General features: G+C 31.5%; 4 protein-coding genes across 16 annotated transcripts in view; 3 read left to right on the top strand and 1 right to left on the bottom strand.

Annotated features, from left to right (window-relative positions):
* The first annotated feature begins 658 nt into the window (after nt 1-658).
* LOC117207409 (retinoblastoma-like protein 1) lies at nt 659-5897 on the top strand. 4 transcript variants are annotated; one of them, XM_033447597.1, is made up of 8 exons: nt 659-921; nt 1432-1963; nt 2027-2323; nt 3053-3154; nt 3348-3445; nt 3552-3935; nt 4012-5397; nt 5477-5897. In XM_033447597.1, the coding sequence occupies exons 1-8, from the start codon at nt 784-786 to the stop codon at nt 5663-5665; spliced, it is 3126 nt and encodes a 1041-aa protein (XP_033303488.1). In that variant the 5' UTR covers nt 659-783; the 3' UTR covers nt 5666-5897. The 4 variants fall into 4 exon arrangements, with proteins under 4 accessions (XP_033303488.1, XP_033303491.1, XP_033303489.1 ...); XM_033447598.1 differs by having other exon boundaries at nt 784-921; nt 3555-3935; XM_033447600.1 differs by lacking the exon at nt 3053-3154.
* A 1714-nt stretch (nt 5898-7611) lies between these two features.
* LOC117207412 (putative ribosome-binding factor A, mitochondrial) lies at nt 7612-11669 on the top strand. 2 transcript variants are annotated; one of them, XR_004487509.1, is made up of 7 exons: nt 7612-7890; nt 8003-8197; nt 8270-8502; nt 8598-9177; nt 9250-9603; nt 9673-9736; nt 11344-11669. XR_004487509.1 is itself a non-coding variant. In XM_033447613.1 (6 exons), the coding sequence occupies exons 3-5, from the start codon at nt 8384-8386 to the stop codon at nt 9562-9564; spliced, it is 1014 nt and encodes a 337-aa protein (XP_033303504.1). In that variant the 5' UTR covers nt 7613-7890; nt 8003-8197; nt 8270-8383; the 3' UTR covers nt 9565-9603; nt 11344-11669. The 2 variants fall into 2 exon arrangements, 1 of the variants encoding a protein (XP_033303504.1); XM_033447613.1 differs by lacking the exon at nt 9673-9736 and having other exon boundaries at nt 7613-7890.
* Nucleotides 9639-13404, bottom strand: LOC117207411 ((Lyso)-N-acylphosphatidylethanolamine lipase). Of its 9 annotated transcripts, none has more exons than XM_033447604.1 (9): nt 13177-13370; nt 12719-12919; nt 12516-12639; nt 12212-12288; nt 11876-12082; nt 11188-11511; nt 10922-11039; nt 10581-10767; nt 9639-10481 (listed from the first exon to the last, which is right to left on the bottom strand). In XM_033447604.1, exons 3-9 carry the CDS (start codon nt 12581-12583, stop codon nt 10245-10247), a joined length of 1218 nt encoding a protein of 405 aa, XP_033303495.1. In that variant the 5' UTR covers nt 12584-12639; nt 12719-12919; nt 13177-13370; the 3' UTR covers nt 9639-10244. The 9 variants fall into 9 exon arrangements, with proteins under 9 accessions (XP_033303495.1, XP_033303494.1, XP_033303496.1 ...); XM_033447603.1 differs by having other exon boundaries at nt 12723-12919; nt 13177-13366; XM_033447605.1 differs by having other exon boundaries at nt 12719-12812; nt 13177-13366.
* Nucleotides 13405-16999: 3595 nt separating this feature from the next.
* Nucleotides 17000-24555, top strand: part of LOC117207410 (synaptic vesicle membrane protein VAT-1 homolog-like) — a 35038-nt gene continuing 27482 nt past the window's right edge. Inside the window, exon 1 of the mRNA XM_033447602.1 lies at nt 17000-17585. Coding sequence (XP_033303493.1) covers nt 17281-17585 — 305 coding nt within the window. The 5' untranslated portion in view covers nt 17000-17280. The remainder of the gene's footprint in view (nt 17586-24555) is intronic.

Here is a 24555-nt window from a genome sequence, read left to right as displayed (position 1 = left end):
ATATGATACCTATATTTAACATGTATGGTTTAAAATAAACGAAAAAAAAATAGATATTTTCAACGATGTAACATAAATAAGAATAACAGAAAGATGAATGTGCTAAAAGCATCTTGCTTTCCACCAAATACTTTTTCACAGGTAATGCAAGTGCACAAATATTTACACACATATATATATATATATATCACTATAGAAGACCAATAAGAACACATCATTTTAAATTACAAAGAGTAAGATTTTGACTTTTGATTGGATAATATGTAGTATCTTAATAAAAATTTCGTGGATTCTATTAATGAATAATTTAACACATAAATTAATCTTAATCAATTTATTATTTATACGTATGATAACATTTATAAATAACAAACAATACGTTATACTCCTCTAAAATTAAAAAAATATTGTCCGAAAATTTTACCGCCCATTTTGGTTTCATTGTTTCAAAGATTGTAAAAACTACCAATTCGTATTTAATGTTTAGGAATTTTTTAAACGGACATTTTCTCATTCTTCCTGTAATCCAAGATATATTGCATAAAATACATTATTTTGAAAATAAGTCAGTTGCGGAATATATTAAATTTTCGTGCAAAATCGACCTAAGGATTTTTTTCTTATAATTGCTATTCTACATTTCCCGCCAACATGGCAAATATGGCGGAGCTCGTGTCGTTTCCCGCCAAGCCCTCACGGAGCTCTCGTATGGCGCACCTCACTTATATATCAGTATAAATTAATCGTGTTTTTTTGTGGCTTTTCTCAAGTTTTTAGATAAAAATGGGGCAGTCAGATGATGTAGAAGACTCTACTTACAGTAGACATCAAGATTTGTGTCAGAAATTGAATATGGATGCGACTGCTGCATCTGAAGCTTGGAAATCTTATGAGACTATTCGACAAAATTATACTCTTGAGGTATTTTTTGAATTACTCATTATCTTAATCATTTCACATTCTATTCATTGTTTCAGATTAATTACCGTAGTTTCTTCATCTTTGAACTATAAATCGAAAATATGTTTCTTTTACTGTTTATCTACAATATACAAATCGTTTAACTCCCCTGCTCAATGTTTAACGTTATTGAATTCGCGGTTTGTTTTACTCAACCGATTAAAGCGCACCAATTTAAAACAATAAGACTAAATGTTAGTTGCTTATATAAAGTATTTTTATTCAAACACAATAGTTAATTTATAAAAGAACCTGATGTAGAACTACCATAATTTGATCCTCTACTATTTAAAAATTGACACTGATTTTAAATATTATTGCATTCATCAATGTTTTACAATGTAATTTACTTTTGTCTACTGTTATTTACAAAATTCTATATCAGATTTATGTGTATATTTTTTAAAAGCAATATGTATACATGTATCTGTGTAATCATACACGCATAGAAATTCCTGTCTGTTTTTTCAGGGTGATCAGTTACATTGGATAGGGTGTGCATTATATGTAGCTTGCCGTAAGTCATCTATACCTACTGTTGGGAAGACTGGTACTAATGTGGAAGGAAATTGTGTTTCATTGACACGTTTATTACAATTGTGTAATCTTCCTTTGATACAGTTTTTTACAAAAAGTAAATCTTGGGCTGACATGGCCAATATGTCGCAAGATTTTCGTTCAAAGATTGAAAAACTTGAAGGAAACTTTGCTGTGTCAATGGTTATATTCAAAAAGTATCAGCCAATCTTTACTGACATATTTAAAGATCCTGTAGATGATATTTCACGGCCACCAAGATCAAGGAGACACAAAGCAATGCCATGTACACCTGCAAGAGTATTTGAATTTTGTTGGACATTATTTATTTGTATAAAGGGTGCATTTCCAGATATCTCTGATGATTTAGTTAATTCTTACCATCTTCTCCTAGTGTGTTGTGATCTTATATATAGCAATGCTTTGTTGGCTAACAGGAAGGACCTATTAAATCCTAATTTTCCTGGTAAATATATGCTGGTTATGTATGCAAGAAGAAATAGATTTTTACTTATATATTTTTTGACAGGTTTACCATCAAATTTTAATGATGAAAATTATATTCCACCACAGACAGCAAATTGTATTGTTAGCTTATTATGTGAACGTCATGAAGCTATTGCTGTTGAAGCTAAAGTAATTAAGGAATATTATCTGAAAAATCATATTAATAAATTGTTCAATGAAAGAGTTCTGCGTGGTGATCAGACAAATTTCTCTGGTATTTTAGAAGCTTTATATTTTGATGGAAATAGCAAAGCTATTAACAGAGTGTATGAACAACATGTACTAAGTGTTGGAGACTTTGATGAAAGGATTTTCTTAGGTAATTTTTTTTTGTTGTTACTCTATATTAACCTTTTTTATAGCTTTTAAACTCGCTTACTACTAAGGAAACAATGCTTGTAAATAAAATAGTGCTCTTAACTGTATGCCTGTATGCTTGTTGTTATACATTTTTGCTTTCATAAACATAGGTTGCTTGTAAATCATAAATTTGAGTAAGATATGGATCTTATTATTTATTTTATCCTATATTAATTAATATAACTTATCATATATGTATGAAATTACAAATTCAGATAAAATGATATACTATTATTTCTATTTTTGTTTAGAATGTTCATAAATAGCAAATTTTCTTATTTGTATATACAATAATGCTTAAAGCGCAAGCGTGTTTTCTTATGAGTTGAAAAGAACAAGAAATGAAAGAGAATGAGAAGCAAATTCATTCAGTTGATTCTTTTAGTCACTAAATAATAGCTTATTACTTTGACTTATAAAATAATGAAATCAATATACTTATCCTTTTATCACAACATGTAGATTCTTAATGAATCTGTGAAAATTCTCTGGGACATTACTGTAATTATTTGTATAAAACCAGTAAGGTTATTTTATAGATTTGCTTATGTTTTTTTGATTTGCATTTTTTAATAAAGGACAGTTAAGGAAAGTTAATGAGTTAACAATCTTTATTTTGTCTTTTTGAATAATTTTCATTTCTTGCTGTTAATCAATTTGTGTCTGCTTTATCTTGATTGTGGTATAGCTGATTGGAGAAGAGTGAGATTAAATGGAATATCAAGTTTGGAAATTGTTGGAGAAGATATAACTTATCATGCTAAATTATCTAAACGTATTTTCATGAAAGGTAGGTTTATAGTACACCGAAAGCTGCTATAAGAAAGTAATAAGCTTGGTAGTAAATAGCATAAGGCTCTGGCATGAATGCATATAAATTCTAAATTGTTTATAAGACAGCTGTATATAATTTATCCTAAAATACTCGAAAAATGGAATATTAATATGTTACAAATATTATACATAATTTTATTTCATTTCAGGTCATGATGCCAGTAATAACATCGGTTCACCTACACAGATGATGAATGTTGGTGATCTTCATGAACAGTTTCAAATGAAGAAAGAACAATATAGCGGAGTAAGTATTAAAATAATTATATATATGCATTTATCATTTTTATAAACCTTGCAATTTTAAATAAATTTTTATTGTAAAAAAATTGATGTATATTTAATGTTTATAGCAGATACAACACTTAGCTCCGCCCACTCCATTAACTGGACGCAGTTACCTCAGACCAAAAGATATTACCAATGTGACACCAGTATCCACTGCAACGCAGAGTGTAATTCGACTCCAAGCTATGTTAGCAGGTCAAACATCACCGAGCGAAAATTTGTTGCAAATCTTAAATAGTTGCTCTCAAGACGTAAAGACGCTCGTCGAGACGAAAGTCAAAGAGCTCGGAGAACTATTTTGCGCCAACTACAACAAAAGTACAAACGCGAATGATACCACGTCAGATTTTGGAAAGATGAGACTTTATTTGGGTCAAACCCTTTTCTATAGACTTCTAGAAATGATTTTAAATGACGAGAAACGCAAGAAACCAAATTATGACGTTACGGTATGTTGATTAGCGATTTAAAATTTTAATAAACTAAATCAGTAGATGAATAATATCTTATCTTGGTATGTTGTAGAATCTTCTCACGAAAGAAATCTTTATTCAGTGCTTATTTGCTTGTTGCTTAGAGATAGTCATTTACTCGTATAAAAGCAACGACAAAATCTTCCCTTGGATTTTGAATGCCTTGAGTTTAGATGCCTACTATTTCTATAAAGTGATAGAAATTATAGTTAGAGCAGAAAATCAATTATCACGCGATGTTGTAAAGCATTTGAATCAAATAGAGGAAAAGATATTAGAATCGCTTGCATGGCAAAGTGATAGTCCTTTGTGGAGTGCCATTCAATCCACGCCTGAAGGTGTACCAAGCTGCGAAGAAGTTTCTTTACCAGGCATGTTGGAAACTGTTGACCCAAATATTCCAGGACAACCCGTATTGAGAAGAATCGCTTTGGACCGTGGTACTCATCACGATGTTCAACAAAGCCCTATTTCCTCTGCTTCAGAAAGATTTCAGTCTCCTGTTGCAGCATCTGGTGTAGCTAAGAAACGTCTATTTCCTGACACTAGAATTGGTGGACAAAGCGTCTTACGAGTGACAGGTCAAAGTGTTTTACCATCAAAAGTTTTGACCATTGATGGCAATTCAAGAATACTTCTCTTACCTGAACAAATTACAGTTCCAAGATCATCTAGTGTACAATCTACAGGTACTCCGATGCAAACTGTAGCAGTTAACAGAGAGCCAGCAAAACCAAAACGAACCGGTTCTGTCGCACTATTTTTCAGGAAATTCTATAATCTAGCTAGTGTACGCATGCTAGATTTATGCGGTTCGTTAGAAATAATGGACATCGATTTAAAGAAGAAGATATGGACAATCTTTGAGTACTCTATTAAGGAACGAACAGAATTAATGAAGGACCGTCACTTAGATCAAATTTTAATGTGTGCAATTTACGTCATATGCAAGTTGGCAAAGATGGAGAAGAATTCGTTCACTGAAATCATGCGATGTTACCGATTACAACCACAAGCAGAATCTCACATATATAGATCAGTACTTATAGCTAAAACACCGTCCGGCGAATTACAGAAGAATAATGAAGAGATCGGGCAGAAAGATGTATCCGATAAAGAAACCAATGCGGCACCTCCTACACCTACAAACATGGCTGGGACTTCGCAGAACTTCGGAGAAGAAACACGTGGGGATTTAATTAAATTTTACAATACAGTATACGTACCACAGGTGAAAGAAGTGGCGAATAAGTTGGGACTAGCACGCGGAAGCGTAATGAATCTATCATTAAGTCCACTACCGAAAGGGAAACCTCCCGCGAGTTCACCGGTGAGACGTGTCACCAGTAGTATTATGACACGTACATTAGATCCGAAAGCTATTTCTGCTTCTCCAGCACCACAACTTAGTTATTGCTTTAGTCGTAGTCCTGCTAAGGTAAATTAAAATCGCATATTTCTTATGTAAAATTTTATTGTTAAATCATGTATTATACGTATTTTGTTCTTATTTATAGGATTTGGAGGCTATTAATAAAATGATGATTTCTGTCGACCCGAAAAGATCTGTGGGCAAGCGACTTTTAACGGATGAAACTGACGTGGAGATGTCAGATGGAGGACCATCTCCGATCAAAAAAACAACTACATTTGTTGCGCGTAAATTGGAAAACATAATTGGCGAACGACGTACGCAAAATCAATAAGAGAATTTAATTGAACGTTAAAATAACTTATTGAAAATATGGGTAATGAAAGGAAAACTATTTTTTTGAGACGTCGTTCTCATTGAATAAAAAAAAATTAATTAAAAAATCAAACAAATAGGAACAATCATTTTGAAGTCGAATTTTTGTTTCTTGGCTGTGTGGCTTAAAATAAATGAAATGTTCGCTCGAAATGTTCTCAGGTATGATCATGTTAGAAACAGAGAAAAAGGCCGTGTAATAACTGATCGTACGTAGAAATAGTATAATGTCATATTAGGTAAAGACAGAATTTTATTTCCAGTGCGCTTTTTTAATTATTTCAATGAATTTAATTGAAAGAAAGTTATTTTAAGCATTGTTTCAAAGGCAATAATTCCGGGATGTAAAAAAGTTAATTTGGGCATTAGATGTAGTTTAATTTTAAATATTATATTTTTGTTGTGTAAGTATTCTATATCACATGTTAATAGAGAAGATACGAAAAACATACAAGGTGGTTGGTAACTGGTGGTACAAGCGGAAAGGGGGTGATTCTACGCAAAAAAAGAAGTCGAAAATATAGAATAAAAAATTTTTTTTTTAATTTTTTTAAAAATCTACAGTGAGATCCATTATAACGAGACGTGATAAAGTGTACGCGTACCGTACCGCAAACGAAAAATTTTTTATTCTATATTTTCGACTTCTTTTTTCGCGTAGAATCACCCCCTTTCCGCTTGTATCACCAGTTACCAACCACCCTGTATATTACGTGTCTATCAATTGATGATTATGAATGAATTGTTCGATTTTCGTATTATACTGGAAATGATTCTGACTTTTATTGATATCGCTGATCAGTGATATTTTAATCAAGCTATGTACTATCTTTACAATTATATATATTAACTTATATATAATATATGATGAATTTGTAAGAGTTACGGTCATAGACGTTAAAGAAATTTTATTTTACCAGTAGATTTAAACATGCTACAAAAGCAGTCGAGTGCTCGAAGCATGCAAATACGATCTGGGTGATATTTAATTAAATGTATGATCATTTAATGTATACATATATATATTGTTTGATCTTTCGATTATAATAAGTTATTCGCGTGTCTCGGAGATTTCGTTTGTTTCGTGAACTGAGACTTTTCAATTTCCGATCACACCTAACTAGGTGCGTAATGTTAGGATGTAAGCGTTCTTTTTTCTTTTTCTTTTTCTTTTTTCAAATTTTACATTTGATCTCATTAAATTTGTCTTTTTATTGTCAAACAATACATATTAAATTACAGATAATATTATTATTAAGATTAGATCGATATTTAAATGACTTAGGGTTTAAAGGAAAGCTCTCATTTGTCCAAGAAATTTTGCATAAATGCGGAACAAAAAAAAATTTTGTAAAAAATTTGTAAGTAAAAAAACGAGTCGATTATCTCGAAGAGAAGTCGTAACGCGATTGTAATAACAATATTTTCAGTATCGTTATTACGCATGATAGTTTACAGCACAAATAGTGTACTTGAAAAGTTTTCGAACTAGAACAATATAGTTCAGTGAGGAAGAGATCTTGCTTCTCATACACATACGGCAGTTCCTCTAATGACTTCTTTTAGATAAAAAAGAAATTGTAAAGAGTTTTATTGGCATATAATAATTATTAAATAGTTTATGTGTACATAGTATTGTAATTCGAAAGTAAATTAGAAAAATAAAAGGCGAAAATTTTATATGTTACATCTGCTCTAATATTACTGTGAATCTTTATGCAAATTCATATCTTTATAAACACGACTAAGGGGATGGAATTTAATTGGAGATGTGTTTCACCCTCAAAATATTATAACAAATATTTTGAATATTTTACACATTTTTACATATATCGTACATTCTGCAATTTAATTATTTTATTAAAAATTTTTGCATATCAAAAGTATTTTTAAAAATATAAAGAAATTTATAATAATTATTACATTTTTCCTTTTTATTTACAATATTTTTAATCTAATATAATGAACATTAATGACAATTAAAGGTGACTCGATTATGTAAAAGCAAATTAATATTCAGAGATTTATAGGTTAGAAAATTGAAAGATTGATTGCATGACTTTTCTCTAACCTTAGTAATACAAAACAAAAGGTGATTTCACACTAAATCGATTGCTTTTTTCTTTCTCGATATCTGGACTTTTATTCCAAATGGGATATGATGTAGTTCACATGAAATTAGAGGTTTAACTCATCATTTTAAAAATCATTTAAGAAATACAACCTTTTGAATTTTGCGATCTTTACTCATCTTTGAAAAACTTATATATTTATATTTTTAAAACTTATTTTTTAGTTGGAACATCGAAAACTATGACATTGTAAGCAAAAGAAGTCAATAATTTTGTGTTCCCTAAAATAAAACATAGCCATAAAACTGTGTTAAAAAAGTAGGTTATATTTAAATAATAAAGACATCAATTTATTTTTACTGAATTAATTAACAGTTAAAGGATACATAAATGAAATACATAACCTCAATACATTCATAGTAAGTATACAAAGTTTGTTGTAACGGCAATTTGTAATAAATCTAATAATTTTATATTATTTTCATAAAAAGAGTGCTTTTGTATTATATTTAAATTACTTATGTGAAATAATATGTAAATCAATGTTTTAAATACAATATCGTATTGTGTCACGAAAAATACATCTCCACAACAAAATACAAAATATGGAAATATCAACAGTAAAACAAATTTTTCGACGCATTTTTACTGACAGCACAAAATATGATATAGTGAAACAAGCAAAAGTTATGAATAAAATTATGAACAAAAACAAACCAAAAAGGTAGTACACTCTACATTTTCTAAGCAGATGTAGATTTTATTTATTATTTCTTAATCTCCTTTTAACTAAATGGTGATTGTTTTATTTGTAAACAGGGAGTCAATCAATGATAACATAAATCCTTATGCACATGCAACTTCAACAAGTAAACTTTCTATATATACAGTGCGAAGGATGATTGTTCTAAATAAGGTTTTTATGAAGTATATTACAGATTTAATGTCAACTGGAGAGATAGTTCCTGAGATTCTAAATAAGAATATAGAGATTTCTCATGTTAAAGTAACTGCAGATTTTAAATTCATTAATGTATATTGGATAGACAATAATACTGAGAATACTGATATAGTGGAACTTTTGCAAAAATGTGCCTCTCAATTGAGGCATGAATTGTCTCAACTCCGTGTTATAGGGGTTGTACCTCCTATTAAATTTGTCAAATGTAAAGGTACAAGTATTTTAAGGGAAGTAGAACAAAAATTGAAGATTATGGACTTTGGGGAAGATCATGTATCTAGTCCATATCCAGATGCTATACAACAGATCATTACTGCTTCTGAAACTTCTGATGTTAATCAAAATGTTGAGAATGTTGAAAATAATAACTTTAGTATTACTTTGCCAGTAATGAGACATGATGTATTTGGATTAGATCATTTTCGAATTATGTCTCAGGTATATTATGTACATATGTATAATAGCTATGATTATTAATATAATATTTAAGAATATTTCTCTTTTTTGCAGATAAAATCCTCATTAAATAAATCAAAAAAAGTTACGATAAGACAAATAGAAAACATGCCATCCTCGAATTCATATTCTACATCAAATATAAAAAATAGCCCAAATTTTGTAACTAATAGGGAAGAACAGAATGAGTTTAAGCAATTTTTATATCACAGACGAAAAGAACAGAGAAAGAAAATGAAGAAATATCGAGTAGATAATTCTATTTATGATTCTGAAGAACAAAGTGACAATGATGATCTTGGAAACGATTATAATGATTTCACTGAAGACAATTATGATGAAAACATTGATTATTACAAAAAACAGTAAGGACATGATAAACAATAGGGAATTGATAGCATATAAACAGTTAGTATAGCAAATTTGTTTTATACAAACATTAATAAACTAATGTTAATGATATTTATTTTCCCACAGTTCATTTTATTTTATGTTACATTTGTGCATAATGTACAATTCAACTTCCCTCTGTAAGACCCATGTAAGTAACATGACATATTTGCAATATTTGTCCAAATTATTGATCCCATTGACTCGATTTGATTCTGATGATTTATTATATGTTTTGTTTGTGATCAATCTCAAGTATTTAAATAATTCCGCACATGTACTGTTATTCCCTTTTTCAATATTTATTATTTATTTTATCATATCTATAATCATGGCAAGAAATTGAAATTTGTACAAAAATCCAATACTCCAACATTCAACTAGTTTTCGGAAACGTAGGTGGTGGGATAATAAACTTAAACTAAGAATTGAGTACTGTCGTCCTTGAAACAATTCAAGAAATTATAAATTATAAAATTAACAAAGTAAAACATAAATTAGAAATTAAATTGTACAATAATATTAATCAACACGTGATTCTTGTTTGGTATACTGCAGTACATGTATACCTAATCTAAATCACATAAATCATCCAATTCGTCCGAATGGATATTAAAGTCAATAGAGTATGATTTAACAATAAAATTTTATACTAAATTTCAACTAGATCGCGTTTGTGGCGTGTTCAATTCCTGTTCCTGAACGGTTTTAGAGTCAACTTCCTCGTTAGTTAAAATAAGTGGAATTTGTTGTTCATTTATATTTTTAATGTTTGAACGAATATCTGATACTGTTAAATGGGATATCGAATCACTTAGATTGCATGCTTCTAATACATATTTATTGAAAATTTCACTTTTATCAGCATAAACATGATGTCCTGCTCCTGTTATGGCCTATAATCAATCAAAATATACCATTGAAATAACTTAAAATTCATAATTCGTTCTCGAAATTCTTTCTAGATCTTTATATCTTCTTTTTTATGTTCTTACCTGAACATTAATGTACGACAATGCTCTAGCTTGTTTAAGTGTTTCCCAAGATGAATTATCGACCCAAGATCGACTACCATATAATAGAGTTATGGGAATATCTGGACTTAGTTTATCCATTCTCCTAACAATAGGATTTTTGGCCCAACCAAAATGTTGCATCATCGCATGAAATGCACTCTCACCACTTTTCATTGGACATGTGAAAATGTAACTTTTACATTTTATATTTAAAAACTCATATATGAAAAATTCGTTCAATGAAGTTAAGAACGTAAGACTTCAAAATCTGTGTGAATTCAAAAATTTTTATTCTATATTTAAAGATTTTAAATACTTACGATGGTGTTTGGGCATTACATTGATGCAAATACTGTGAAATCACAGCAGTGTCATCCTTTAATACAGGTGCAAATTTTTTTACTATATCTGGCCTTGTTTTTTCAATTAACCACTGCCCTAAAAGAAATAACATTTTATATACTATGAAATACTACATATTTTATATAAACATGAATACATATTATATACTACTATATATACCAATAGTACAAAATTTTACATCTCAAAAATTGGCACATGAAAATGTGATAGAATAAGAACTAACCAAATGGACCAGCTACTCTCACTGGCCATAGTGGGTTTAATGGTTCCATTATATATGCTATAACTTTTACCCACATAGGAGCTCTGGAAATTCGTTCTACAGGTCTTTCAGGGAATCCCCAAGGATCAGCAAGAATTAGATGTTTTATTCTTTCAGGGTATTGCATACTATATGATGCTGCAAGGAAACCGCCCATTGAATGACCTAACAGCACAAATTTCTCTAACTGCATCTCCCTGCGCCACTCCTCTATGGAACGAACTAGTTGACTCTCAGCTACTTGTGCTTCATTGCTAAAAACAGGACGACTACTTCTACCAAAACCTGGATAACAAGAATTAATTGTTTTACATAAAACATCAAATACACAAAAACATAATTGTACATTATAGATCAACAAATCAATTTAATACTAATTTGTGATTATATGATCTTATAGGTAAATAAATACAGTGATACCAACTGTCACTCTTTGAAAAATATGCAACATCATTTGTTTCACAAATTATATATAATTCCAAAGTTCAATCTCAGTCATCTATGAGTCATGCATGATAGCTACTGTATTAAAGAACAAAGTATATATCTGAACAGCTTACTTTGAAAAATAATTGGATAAAATTGAAGATTTATATCTATTATATGTAATAAGACTTTTAAGAGATCTATAATTTCCTTCTATTTTTACCTAATATATCAATGGCATACACTGGTCTCTGTGAAGCCAAAGCATCAAGATTTAAACACCATAATGCTACACCTGCCCCTAAACCATGCAACAGAACAATTGGTGTGTTTGGTGATTCTTCATTTAAAGAAATGGTCCATATTTTATCTGACGTTCCTACAACTGGTCCTATGTCCACATACCATCCTCGATATGCAGTTTTCAAACCTACATTGTCAAAATATAGTAATTGTTAAATCAAATAATCATTACCCTATTTGAAATTATCCTGTTAAGTTGTAAATCTACTTTACCGTATAAACATTAAATGGGAAATAAATAATTTAAGTAACTTACAAGAAAGAATTTTTTTCTCAACAGAACGTAACATAGCTGAAGATGAGCCAGACCAGCTAAACCATTCCCAAAACCAGCTAGTGAATAAAAAAAGATTTATTATTCATGAATAAAAAATGTTTTTCATAAATAAACAATAAACTTTACTAAACCTTTCATAAATTTTACATTATATCATGCATTACATATTTATAAAATTACATTTTTATAACAGTATTTTTTACATAAAAACAATATTAATTATTAAAAATAGAATAATAACAAGAAGGATTTTTAATTTAACGAAATTTTTCATGGTACATACCATTGATCACGTATCATTGTATTTTGTTTTTTTTCGATACTGTTACAATGTAGTTTTACAAATGTCATGTTGCAATTTATATGACACTGAACTTGAAAAATTGCCTCATGTTATATAATAAATCCTGACAAGCATGTTAAACGTGAGATCTGTGTAGTTTCAATTTTGAAGACTTGTAATGCGTAAATTACGAAATAAATTACCTACGTGCTTGTACGTAAAATATAACTTGAAATCGGATTAACTACATATTTCTTTGGTTATGATTCTTCGTGCTAAAATTGTTTGGCGCGTGACCTTGAAATGCAACCCAACATAATATAGTTAATTCTTTGACTTCCATATTCATTTTTCTTTCTATACATCTATGTAATGTTTCAAAATACTTCTATGTGTGCGGTTATCTATAATATAAATCTATTAATTACAACGATAATTTCTATTGCCAACATTGAAACGCGCGTCGAAATTTTTTAACTTAAATCTTGAACACGAAAGATGATGCAATCGTGATAATGAAATTATAATAAATTCTGAACGACGCTGTGTGTTTGATGTCGCCGAAACACATGGAAAAACCAATCAGTTTGAACTAAGAAAAAAATAATAATGTGATTGACAGTCATGAAGGAGGAGATATTTAAAATCGTTTGATTCGTACCTTTTCGATCTGACAATTTCATGATTTGCCATTAGCTTTTACGGTGCTGTCGTTGTTCGAATACGATGATTTCTTTGTAGACAATGTTAGAAAAACAGTGCGTCGACGTAGCCAATTCTATTATCTAGTCTGTGTCGATTCGAGTATACTGTCTGTTGAAGAGCGAAAGAGTGGGAGAATCAGCTGATGTACATATGTGCTGATGTGCTGAAGAATTTGTGGAGTTTCTTCTTTCATGAAATACAAAATACAAGTTTTATCGTTTATTGTTATATGTATATATATAAATTTTTTTTCAAACTACGCAATAATTACTTTATTATCAGCACATTAGTTTTCGAAAGTTCTATTACGATAATAAACAAAGTGTTGCATCTAGCGAATGTAATTTAACCTAAAAACTTTCACGATAACCAACATTAACATGTAGATGTATATATTGTATATTATGAATATTTTAGTTTTTTTTAAAGGAAGAAAGAAACTGATTGTTTGTTTACTAGCATTCGTATTATTCTAGCGTAGTTTATATTATTCGTTATCTTGTAAGTTAGAGAAGTTCATGGCGATTTGATATGAACGATAATTCAATTTTATAATTCCCATTAGATAATATTATATCTATATTACTTACAGTTTCTTTTTAACATATATCGTTTTATATTTAAATTCTGGCATATAAATTAATGTGAAACTTACAGAGAATAAAATATATTGGAAATGATAGAATATATCGATTTGTGAAAGACAGCGATTAAAGATAAAAAAAGAATGTCGTATATTGTTGTCGGAAAAGGTATAGAAATAGGTGTTTTATACATTGATAAGAGGAAAAACAGGTTAACATCGATTACATCGATTACACAAAATTAATGGTTAAGATCTTATTTTTGTTTCCAATTAATAATTTAAAATATTTTCAACTTTTGAATAATTAAATTATCCGCATGATTAACATTGGTCTTTATAGTCTCATAAAGTAAATGAAACTAATACTTTATCTTTGTAACACGCAACAAAGTGTAAGCGTAGTACAATGAAGAATACCAGACAAGGCATTTTATAATGATCAGAGAGCTTCTATACACAGGCTCCTGGGTGCTTTTGGCTCTCCCGACAATATGAGCTATTCATCCCAATCAGCACATCCTCATTGCACCCATGCACAATTCTCATTACTCGGTCCTATTGTTTCGGGAATTCAGACTTATACGATAAGTATAGTTTTATACTTGCACTTCTATTAGAAGTAGTATCTATAAAAACATGATAAAACTGGATTAACAAAGTTAAGCGATAAAAAATAATAATTAAAAAAAGAGATATATATGTATATTTGTCGTCCTTTTGTTAACGAAAGATACAACCGATAATATACAATAAGAAAGTCATAAATGATAATGGAAAACGAAGGGAACTGTAAAACACGTTCAATACCACCAGAGCTAGAAATCGATAACTTTGTTAACTGAACTGTAGACCATTATAAATATTTTTCTTAATTGATGTTTATACAGTATTCAAAATATAATTTCATTTTAGGTACAGTAATGTATGTTTCTTGATAATATGTAAACATAGGAAAAAGATTGGTTAGTGAAGGAAAAAAATGAAATGCTCTCGTATAATATCCCCACCCATTTAAAAGAGTAGATCATATTGTTTTCATTTCATTAGATATAGTAAAAGAAATATATAAAGGACATAAGAAAGGTAACAAGTATTTACATTTCGATAAACGTATTCAAAGAAAAATGATTGTGCCTATATCTATATTCGATGTAATGCATAGCGTACGTGGCGCAAGGATACAAGTACAATTCGGGCGTCGTCTGCTGGCACTACTTTCTTGTCTGCCAGTCAGAAAGGAGAATCTCGAATGAAACGAATAATAATTTCCATGCGTAAGACTGCATATTGCATTGAATTGCCATTTCATTAATCCTGAATAAATTATGTCAACTCTAACCCATAGGTAATTTATCTTTAAAATCATAATAGATAATTCATCTTTTGTTCAAGTAAAGACAGTTTTTATTTCCTGAATAAAAATTTTCTACATAATTATATAATAATTCTTACTTTTCATGCTTTTTAAATGTTAATTCTAACCTATTGTAATGGCAAATAATAAAGTAAAAACTTACTTTCATTTTTATTGTTTTTATGTTTATGGTAAAAATGTATCTTTATACTTCATTTTTGTGGGACAATGGCATATGCTTCAAACTAATCGATAATTCACGAATACAATTCGAAGCTTGTTTTCAAATATCGTGAATATATATGCATCGCTCATTCTCCATTGTTCTTTGACGACGCAATTAGCTATCAACGTGAAAGAAACCACTTTTCTTCGACGTATCTGCGTTAGTGATTCACGATACAAAGGCGTACCCCTCAAACTTTATGCCTTTCTGTACTATCGAATTAATTTCCACGCGTAACTCTCTCTCTCTCTCTCTCTCTCTCTGTCTAACGTTTCAATCGCATTTTCTATTCGAGAAGCGTTCGTTTAATCCTGAATCCGTTATTGGAATAATTAATTGAAATATTTAATTCGCATAATTCCATTTTTAACGATATAGCTCAATTATGCAGATAATTGATTTTATTCATTTTAGCCATCTTCATGTTATATCTACGTTTACATATCTACTAATATTAATCATCGATCTCGTACAGAGTAAGTTATTCGTGACTTTATTGCGAACAGTATAAAAAAAAGCAATCATTTAGATGCCTTATAATCAGGCATAATATACAATATTTCTTAGTAATGACCTCGATACCATGATCAATGAGAACACGAATTTGTTCGTATTTTTTCTTCTGTTCGCATGCAACATTATACTACAACAATCTATGATAGATGTGGAGTCTCATAATCAAACATTAGTCATTGTTAGATTATGGTAAATGATATCATGTTGTTTTGTAAAACAGGTTTCGAGTACAATACATAGTTAATGCAAAACGAGGAAGTTCACCTAGAAGATAAAAACATTTATTCAATCTTATCGTTAAAGATCGTTTGTTTAATATGGTTCAATCTTGTCAACTTATTATCATCCATTTATCATTTATCACTGAGCGTTGACTGCCACTCGAATTATATATATTTTGTCCTGTTGGTGTCACAATAAATTGAAATATACTATACCATAAGATTTAATTTTTGAAAAATATTATGTCACATTTGCGCACTTTCTTCTGTCAATGTTACTTGAGTCATTCACATTGTTGACAATTTGCTAGTCCAGAAAATTTATTTTATTTTAATGATTCCAAAAAATTTAGTAACATGGCTCACCAATGACTAGAATACGAATTTTTATACATTTATGGGAAACTTGAAGATGCAAAAATGCACAAATTGCATATAACGTATATAAAATATTCCATAAAACATGTATTATGACGTGCAATAAATCTCTATTTAAATACCATTTTTTTCGTTGTATTCATAAAAATTTGGATTTGCATAAGCATCCTTAGTCTATCGATAACCACCATGGCAGCTAACATGTTAAAAAGGATGCATGACAAGCATTGAATCGATCGATTCGAAAATCGTAGTCGAAGATGCGTGGGTTAATGCAAATTTACCCAGAGGAGGGGAACTACTTTTTAATCGCGAACACCAATGTTCCACGACTCGCGGCACCTGTCATACTATGCGCAATGTAGTTTAACGTAGCGGTGAACGGTGGGACGCGCAGCTATATTCTGATTGGTGGGTTGTAAGGGGCGCGCGGTTGCTAAGCAACGGCAACACCGCGCGCGTCACCGGCCGGCGTAGCCGGCACCAAACGTTCCCTGCCACTGTGGCGGAAAATTGCGCAGAACAACGTTAGCTCTCGTCGGGTGCAAACGTGCTAGCGGTCTTGATTAACGCGGTAGGGATACAGAGAGAAAGAGACAGGACTCATTGAGGCATTTTCCTTCTTTCTTGCTCCTGTCAATTTTTTCATTAATTATTAATACAAAGGCAAAAGAACCCTTCGTGGTCGTTCTATTGAAAAAGAAGTTACGCGCTTCTAGCGAGAAAAAGGAGCGATAGAGCTACGTTTTTGAGTAGAGCGAAAGAAATCGAGAGGAAAGATGGCAGAGGACAAGAACGAGACAAGCCCGAGCGCCGAGGGTGAAAAGCCACCTCAGGAAGCGACGCCGTCTAAGCAAGAGAAAGAAGAGCCAAAGGAAAGCAAAGAAGAAGAAAAGAAAGTCGAAGAGAATGGCGACGGTGATAATAAACCGAAGGAGAACGGCGAGGAGAAATCCACGCCAGAGCCGAAGGACATGCGGGCTATTGTACTGAATGGTTTCGGCGGATTGAAAAGTGTCAAGGCTTTGAGGAAGCCCGAGCCCACCCTCGCGGAGGGAGAGGTCCTCATCAGAGTCAAAGCATGGTAAGTTTTATTTTAATCTGTATGCACGTATTTTCGTATTATCTATATATAGTACTAGAATGCGGATTTCATATTTTTGAGAATATCATTAAAAAGGTGGAACGTTAGTGGGAAATTGTTTTATTTATAAAGAGCACTATGCTTTGGATATTTTATATAGTTTTATATTATTTTATATATTGTTCATATTACGTACATTCTGTGCAAATTTGTGCCCTCAAATTTCTTATAAACGCATAAAAATCCGCAGTTTATTTGCTACCAATTGATCGAATAGTTTAATAGTCAATTGGTCGAACAGTTTAATGATCCGTACAGTAGTGCTTCTCTAAGTGATAATAGTTGACACTATCTGGCCAATTATTGGATATATTGAGAATATATTTCTTGGAAATTCACCAGAAAGAACACTTGATATATTTGTCTATTCTACATACGTAATACAAAAGGGCTACTCCAAAAAATCACCAATGGTAGACATAATGACGGTTAGCCAATAAAGCAGAATCTTGGTTGGTTAATGTAGTACTACTATATAAAATATGCAATAAAATACGAATAACGCGTCAGTTAATGCTAAAAGTTCTAATCTGACTAAAATTTCATAATTCATAATTCTTCATAGAAGTTGATAGATTTATAGCAGTAGATTTTTTGCATCGCTTGAATGATTCTTTTTATAAAGTATATAGCAAAGAGGTTTGATTTCTTCCTTCTATTTTTTTATGTACTTTTTATTTTTATTCCCTTGGTACAAGTTTACTTTAGTCGTAGATAGTTCCGATGTAAAATCAATAGTCGTATTAACAATTTTTTCATTTTATCGATAAATTCGTGTGAATCGGATGAAAAGTAAAGGAAGTTAATTAAGATTAATGTGACGTTAACGGAATCAAGCGACATTTTGATAGCGTCTCTTATCCTGTTTGAATATAAAGCAGTTAAAGGCCGCTAAATATGGTTGGTTTTACTAACCAGAGACCCGTATTAACACGTATAGAATATCTTTCCTTTATTTCTTTAGTTTTATACCAGTGACTGATAATAATTGTTCGTTATCGAAAAATTTTCAAGTAAACCTAAAGTTTATAATTCATAATACGTATATTATGTAGATACAACTCGCATTACGTTTCGGTAGTTTGTTATTCGTTTCAATCAAGGTGAATCGCCGGGAAGAAAACAAAATAGAAAATATAGTGTCGAGGTTCCGATCTCCTAGCGAACAGACCGTTACAATACCACTGCATCTTTGAAATTTAAGGCGTGGTATCTGCTCCCCGAGACGTTGGTAATTAGAATTTCATTGCTACGTTACGAAGCGGATGAGTAATTTTATAACGGATACGAAGGAATTTTAATAAAAACATTTAATGGTTTTGCATGCGTACATGTTCCACTCGTTTAGTTTAAAATTATGTCCTAAGTATTTCTCGGCACAAGGTCACTTTAATATACAATCAATTTCTAAACAAGATTTATTCCTTATTCCGATACTAGTTGAATTTCGTTTAATATTTTATACAATATATTATTTATAATTTATTATATGTAAATGAAAAATTAAATAATATTTGGTAAATTTTTTAATGAACATTTTTTAAAAATATAATTCACTTCTAAAATTATTTCTTTCTGTTTTAAAAGCAAGAATGTAAAGAATGAGTAATTGAAGAATATTTCCGGATTAAGAATAAAATTCATTCGAAAGAAATCCAATACGGTATAAAGAAATCACTATTTTCTCGAGAAAACAACGTACCTGCATCTAATGAACCGATGTATTGAAAATTTTGCATCATAGAATATTGTGCACTGAATATTATTAGCAACAATTGTCAGTCGTCAGAACACGATGCAGTCTGTAGGCTAAACAGGCAGTTACATTTATAGAATACTTATCCATGTGTTTAATGTCCGTGTATGCGTCCGCAATATACGAAACGGAGTTTGATAAGCCGTTTAACTGCAACTTTGTTGAGTATCCGGGGGTACAGTTTTGTCTTGTCCATCTATCTTTACAATTCACATTGAGAAGTTCAATCGTGTTGCTATGTACATGTTCGTATGTAAGTGTGCACACATTTTAGTATATATATATATATACGTACATATGAAAATGAATCGAATAAAATTAAAATGTTATTATGGTTATGGCTATGTATTACATCGGAAGTAGCCAGCCTTTGGAAAACCGCGTCTGATAGCTCTATGTACGATCCATTAATTCGGACGTGGGAAAAAGGATTATTAGATAGGTAACCATGCCATTAATGCATGTACTTAACTACGACATACAAGGGATATTCGGGAATATTTAGTTCCTGCATTACGTTTATACATTATGTGATACATAGCATTGGTTTGTTCTAGGGAATTGATATACTACAAAAATCATCAATTTTGAAATATTTACAAGAATAATTATTGTGAAAGTAAGTTATTTATTAAGATAATTATTGAACAAAATACTATTTAATAAGAACGATATTATAATTCGGAGCAGGATTGTTTTTAATTATTTTGTAATTATGTAGATTTTATTAGAGATTTCCAAAATCTAAAGAATATTGACTTAATTGTAAAAGAAAACAGATTTTTCTTTCACTAAATAGTTGAATAATTGATAATTTTCTGTTTCAAATCAATTCCTTAAAATATGTTTTTTTCTTATCTGTGTCACTCTTCTAACCGATATTATTCACATAAGTGAATTACAATTGCAAAAATCCAAGATTTCGACCACTTTTAATACCCTATTTTTTTCTAATAAATTTCACTTTCTTCGTTACTTACATTTTGAACTCTTTTTTCATTCTCCGCGATCGTACTCGTGTCACCGTAGCGTTACAAATGGCGTGCGGATATTACGACTAATTTTCAAGCGATAAACCAGCGCTATCTCCCGTACCTTACGATGTATGCTGTAAGGTATTTCAATATTTTTACGATTATGAAAAGACAAAAATGTTTCTATTTTCCTTTCTTTTGTGCAATTATATAAAACACTGAGTTCGTTCGCGAAACTTCGTCTTTTAGAAAGCGTTATATGTTCGTAAAATTCGCACGACCATTTGCGCAGTACTCTAATCAATGATGATGTTATGGAGATGCAAAAGATCTGTTCAACATTTCGAATCCTACTTTCTTTGCTTTCTTTGATTTATTATTACATATTGTATTTTACGTAAAGCTCTATTCTTAGCCTATAAAGCCTATTTCTCGCAAGAGAGCTTATAATATTAACAGTCCACTCGAAACAAGTTTGCTTAAATAATTCAAACGTCAATGTTATTGCCACTTGTCGATATTCGTAAGATTGCTGCTCTGTCAATAGGGAAATTCTGATAACATCCGATGACAATACTTTTTCTTTGCCGAACAATTGAGTAATAAATACTTTACAAACGGATTTTCTGAAAAATTTACTTTTCGTAATTTCGTCGTTCTTTTATTCGACATTATGTGTTTCTCCAATACAAAGTCGCATCCGCTTCTGCACCATGGTAACGGGGTTAATGATATTGGGGCTGCTAACGCCTGAAACTCACTGTTCGCTAAATAGTGAAGGTTAGGTATCCAGAATTCTTGACCATGAAAAAATCAGTTCTGAGTATATACGGCTCTTTTTCCTATTTGCAGATAGCTCTAGCTCGTGAAGCGTGTTTTTTTTTCTCTTCTCGAAGTGACCATAGTATGTACATAATATGTAACAGAAAGAGAGAGTAGTAGAGAAGGATAGCGAATATAGGGGGAGAATCGGATTCGCCAAAGGCGTGCGGACCTTTTCACGCGTGAGTCACGTTTCATAAAAGCGATTGGGATTGATGAGAAAATAGCCCCCATAGAAAGATATCACGCTGCCAATGCTTGCTCGAATGAATTTGTCTGCACGACTACAGACGTTCGTTACACGCTGCTGCTGGCACCCCTGCGTATGCGCGCGACGCGCCCAGAGAAGAGTGCCTCGCTTGAAATCGCTGGGAGAGAAATCCGGGCCACTCTAGGTAATTCGATTGTCTTTAGAAAATGTTTGTCAATGAGTATTATCGAAAGTACTCTTGATTATTTCTTAATGAGCAAATGGATACTCCTTTTGGAGGAACTATAACGAGAACTTATAATACTACGTAATATAAATATATATGTAACAATAATTTCACTCTCCGAGGTAATAAATTAAAAATTGCTTTCGATTAGAGGTTAGAATAAAACACAACGGAAACTGACAAACTTTTCAGTATGAAACAAATTTTCATTTATACGATGCTGACTATAAGAAGAGTTGTTGTTCACATATGCAGCGATTTGGCAAAAGTTTCGTGTTTTAACGATCGTTAAGAATTGTCTAGAAAAATTGAATACACTAAAGTAATTTGAAAGGGGATGAAAATTGAAAGCGTTCCAAGCGTTGGTCATCAGGTTGGCATGCCTGCGTAGAGAAACGTCTCGTCTCTGACGCGTAGACATTAGTGATTGAGACTCCGGACAATTCAGCTCTCATTTGAAAATTTCCCATCTCCGCAAGCGCCAATGATCGTTAGCTGGCAGCCAACGAGAGAAATTGAAATGCGTATTTGTTGCAGCACCACGAGTATTTGTTAGGAATAATACGAATAATATAAAAGTAAATGTAAATGAAAAAATTATCTACAGGCTAGATTATCGGTATTGGTGATTCACTCTCATCATCAACAGTCTATTCGTTAATAAATTTTAAAAACTATATGTAAATATAGTCATGAGTATTGTTATTGTCTATATTTGAATGATGCTCTATCTATAATATTATAAATTACATTCTTTGTTTCATAATTATCTGTTCATTTATTTTTAGCAACAAAATTCTGAAAGAACATAGAAAACGATTTATGTTATATAAAGTTGCGGTATTTAATTTTTAACAATATACATGAAATAATTTACGAGTGGTTCATTAGATGCGGGAAGGGTAAAAATTAGACAGGGTACCCTTCTCGAGAGAAAATGAACAGTTTCATTTTTCCAATTCTTTTTATTTCTTTCAATTACAAGAAACGAAAAATTTGATAGATTAAGGTTAGACGCTTCAAAGAAAAATGTATAGAATCATGAAAGAGGTCAGTTTGGAAGAGATTCTAAGAAATAGACTCAATAAATTTTACGACCGTTCTTTCCGTAAATTGTACACGTGAGACTGTCAACAGATAAAGGGGAATAAAACTATGAGAAATTATGATACGGGGATAGTGATCCCCACTTGCACGTATGAGTCACCGCTATGAAGTTGGGAAATGACTGATTGGCAGTTGATCGGATTTATCCAAATTTCACGGTATTATGTAGAGTATACTTCTAATAACATATATAGCGCCATTTTAAGCCTAGTAATTTTTCTATTTCATAATTTTTTTAATTTATAGCCAATTAAGATTATAGATCTCTTCCTTTTATTTTTCAAAAGTTCTACCCAAATAATTTCACCTAAAACTAGTCTAAAACATTCCTTAAGCTAGCATTTCGAAGAATCGATAACGACATGAAAGAAACTTTTGTCGGTTGTTGTGTTGATCAGTTTTCTACGTTTTTTATTCCACTGCGCTTTCTAAGTACACCAAGTTTCTCTCCGTTGTAAATCGCGATAAAAACGAATTTTACCAATCGTGGGCCGGTATTGCGCTCGATTATGCCAGCGAAAGTTCTAGCGAATCAGTTGAATCAGCGATAAGATAAATTTTATTTACACGCGGCAATTTTTAATGTTTCGATTCGTTCCCTCTTTTCTATATAGAATCCATAGAAGGATTTGTTTTATCTTCTAAATTCTAAGTATTATAATCGGTATCTCAAATACTTGATATAATTTTACATATTACGTGTAACTTGCACAATTTTGCATATGTAAATTTACTATAAACGCATAAACATGTGTAATCTACTACAATTCGACCTGAACGCATTTCCACGCCTACAATCGTTGCTTTCTCTCAAACTCCGTCAAACATGCTCTCATAATCACGAAAAAGAAAAGCAGAGGGGGAGAGGGAGGGGGGGAGCAAACTTACAAGCACATACGTAAAGGAAATATCCTACTACGTTTGCATTATGCGCGGAAACACGAATAGCAAATAACGTCGTAAATTTCATTAGAGCAGTACTCGAGGTATACAAACTGGTATCGTTCCGCATGAAACTTTTTCTCGCTTTCATCCGTGCTATTTTCCGGTTGAAAATGTTAACACGGTGGATGAACCACGTTTCTGGAGGTGTATACTCTGCATGCGCAAAGCATCGTCGGACAGTGAATTAGTATAACACGATAATTCATCCGCGTGCTTTTCTAAGATGCAATTTTCCACGGTGTGACCGTGCGTGCGCATACCTACGTTACCTATCGTGTTCCAGCCCAAGTTGTGTGTCACAAGTGAAGCGTGTGATTCAGACAGCAATCTCTGTGATCCTCAGTTACACTGCGTATATGCTCATAACCGTTTCACGCGATGAAATGGGGATGATATAGACGTTTTGTCGATACATATTTTAATATCGTTACTTCGTCTTCTATTTTGTGGATTTTCGATAAAGAAAATTCAATACAAATGACAGTATATTGTTTCGAATCCGAAGAACGTTTTATCATATTCTTTGTGCCATCCTGCATTCAATTTCAAATACTTTAGTCGTTATATCATTATTAACAGGCTGTATAATACAACTATGCTTGAAAGGTAAATGATAGGGGTAACTTCCAATATTTCAATGTATCTCGGAAAATGGGAAATTTCTACGGTTTCGTCATCTAATTAATATTCACACGAAGCGTTGATCCTGACAAACCTTCGCGGAAGAAATCGATCCGTAGCTAGTGCGCCTGGTAAATCAGTTTGAAATTGCGCTTGCTCGCTCTCACGAGTGGATTACAATAAGCAGATTAGAGCGTGTAGTTTCCCCGTGTATAAACCTATTGTTTAAAGTTCGTTACGAGAGAACT

Source organism: Bombus bifarius, unplaced genomic scaffold, assembly GCF_011952205.1.
Source record: "Bombus bifarius isolate JDL3187 unplaced genomic scaffold, Bbif_JDL3187 scf7180000008030, whole genome shotgun sequence".
In the NCBI taxonomy this organism is placed as follows: Eukaryota; Metazoa; Arthropoda; class Insecta; order Hymenoptera; family Apidae; genus Bombus; species Bombus bifarius.
The sequence above is the reverse complement of the archived record's forward strand: the minus strand, read 5'-3'. Positions and strand labels throughout refer to the sequence as shown.

Coding starts and splice junctions, on each gene's coding strand:
- LOC117207411 (XM_033447604.1), bottom strand. CDS start 12,583: ATGACATTTGTAAAACTACATTGTAACAGTATCGAAAAAAAACAAAAT. Junction 12,289..12,515: donor ACAATGATACGTGATCAATG/GTATGTACCATG, acceptor TTTATTCACTAG/CTGGTTTTGGGAATGGTTTA. Junction 11,512..11,875: donor GTATGCCATTGATATATTAG/GTAAAAATAGAA, acceptor CTTGTTATCCAG/GTTTTGGTAGAAGTAGTCGT.
- LOC117207409 (XM_033447597.1), top strand. CDS start 784: ATGGGGCAGTCAGATGATGTAGAAGACTCTACTTACAGTAGACATCAA. Junction 3,936..4,011: donor AACCAAATTATGACGTTACG/GTATGTTGATTA, acceptor GGTATGTTGTAG/AATCTTCTCACGAAAGAAAT. Junction 5,398..5,476: donor TTAGTCGTAGTCCTGCTAAG/GTAAATTAAAAT, acceptor TCTTATTTATAG/GATTTGGAGGCTATTAATAA.
- LOC117207412 (XM_033447613.1), top strand. CDS start 8,384: ATGGAAATATCAACAGTAAAACAAATTTTTCGACGCATTTTTACTGAC. Junction 8,503..8,597: donor AACAAAAACAAACCAAAAAG/GTAGTACACTCT, acceptor ATTTGTAAACAG/GGAGTCAATCAATGATAACA. Junction 9,178..9,249: donor ATTTTCGAATTATGTCTCAG/GTATATTATGTA, acceptor TCTTTTTTGCAG/ATAAAATCCTCATTAAATAA.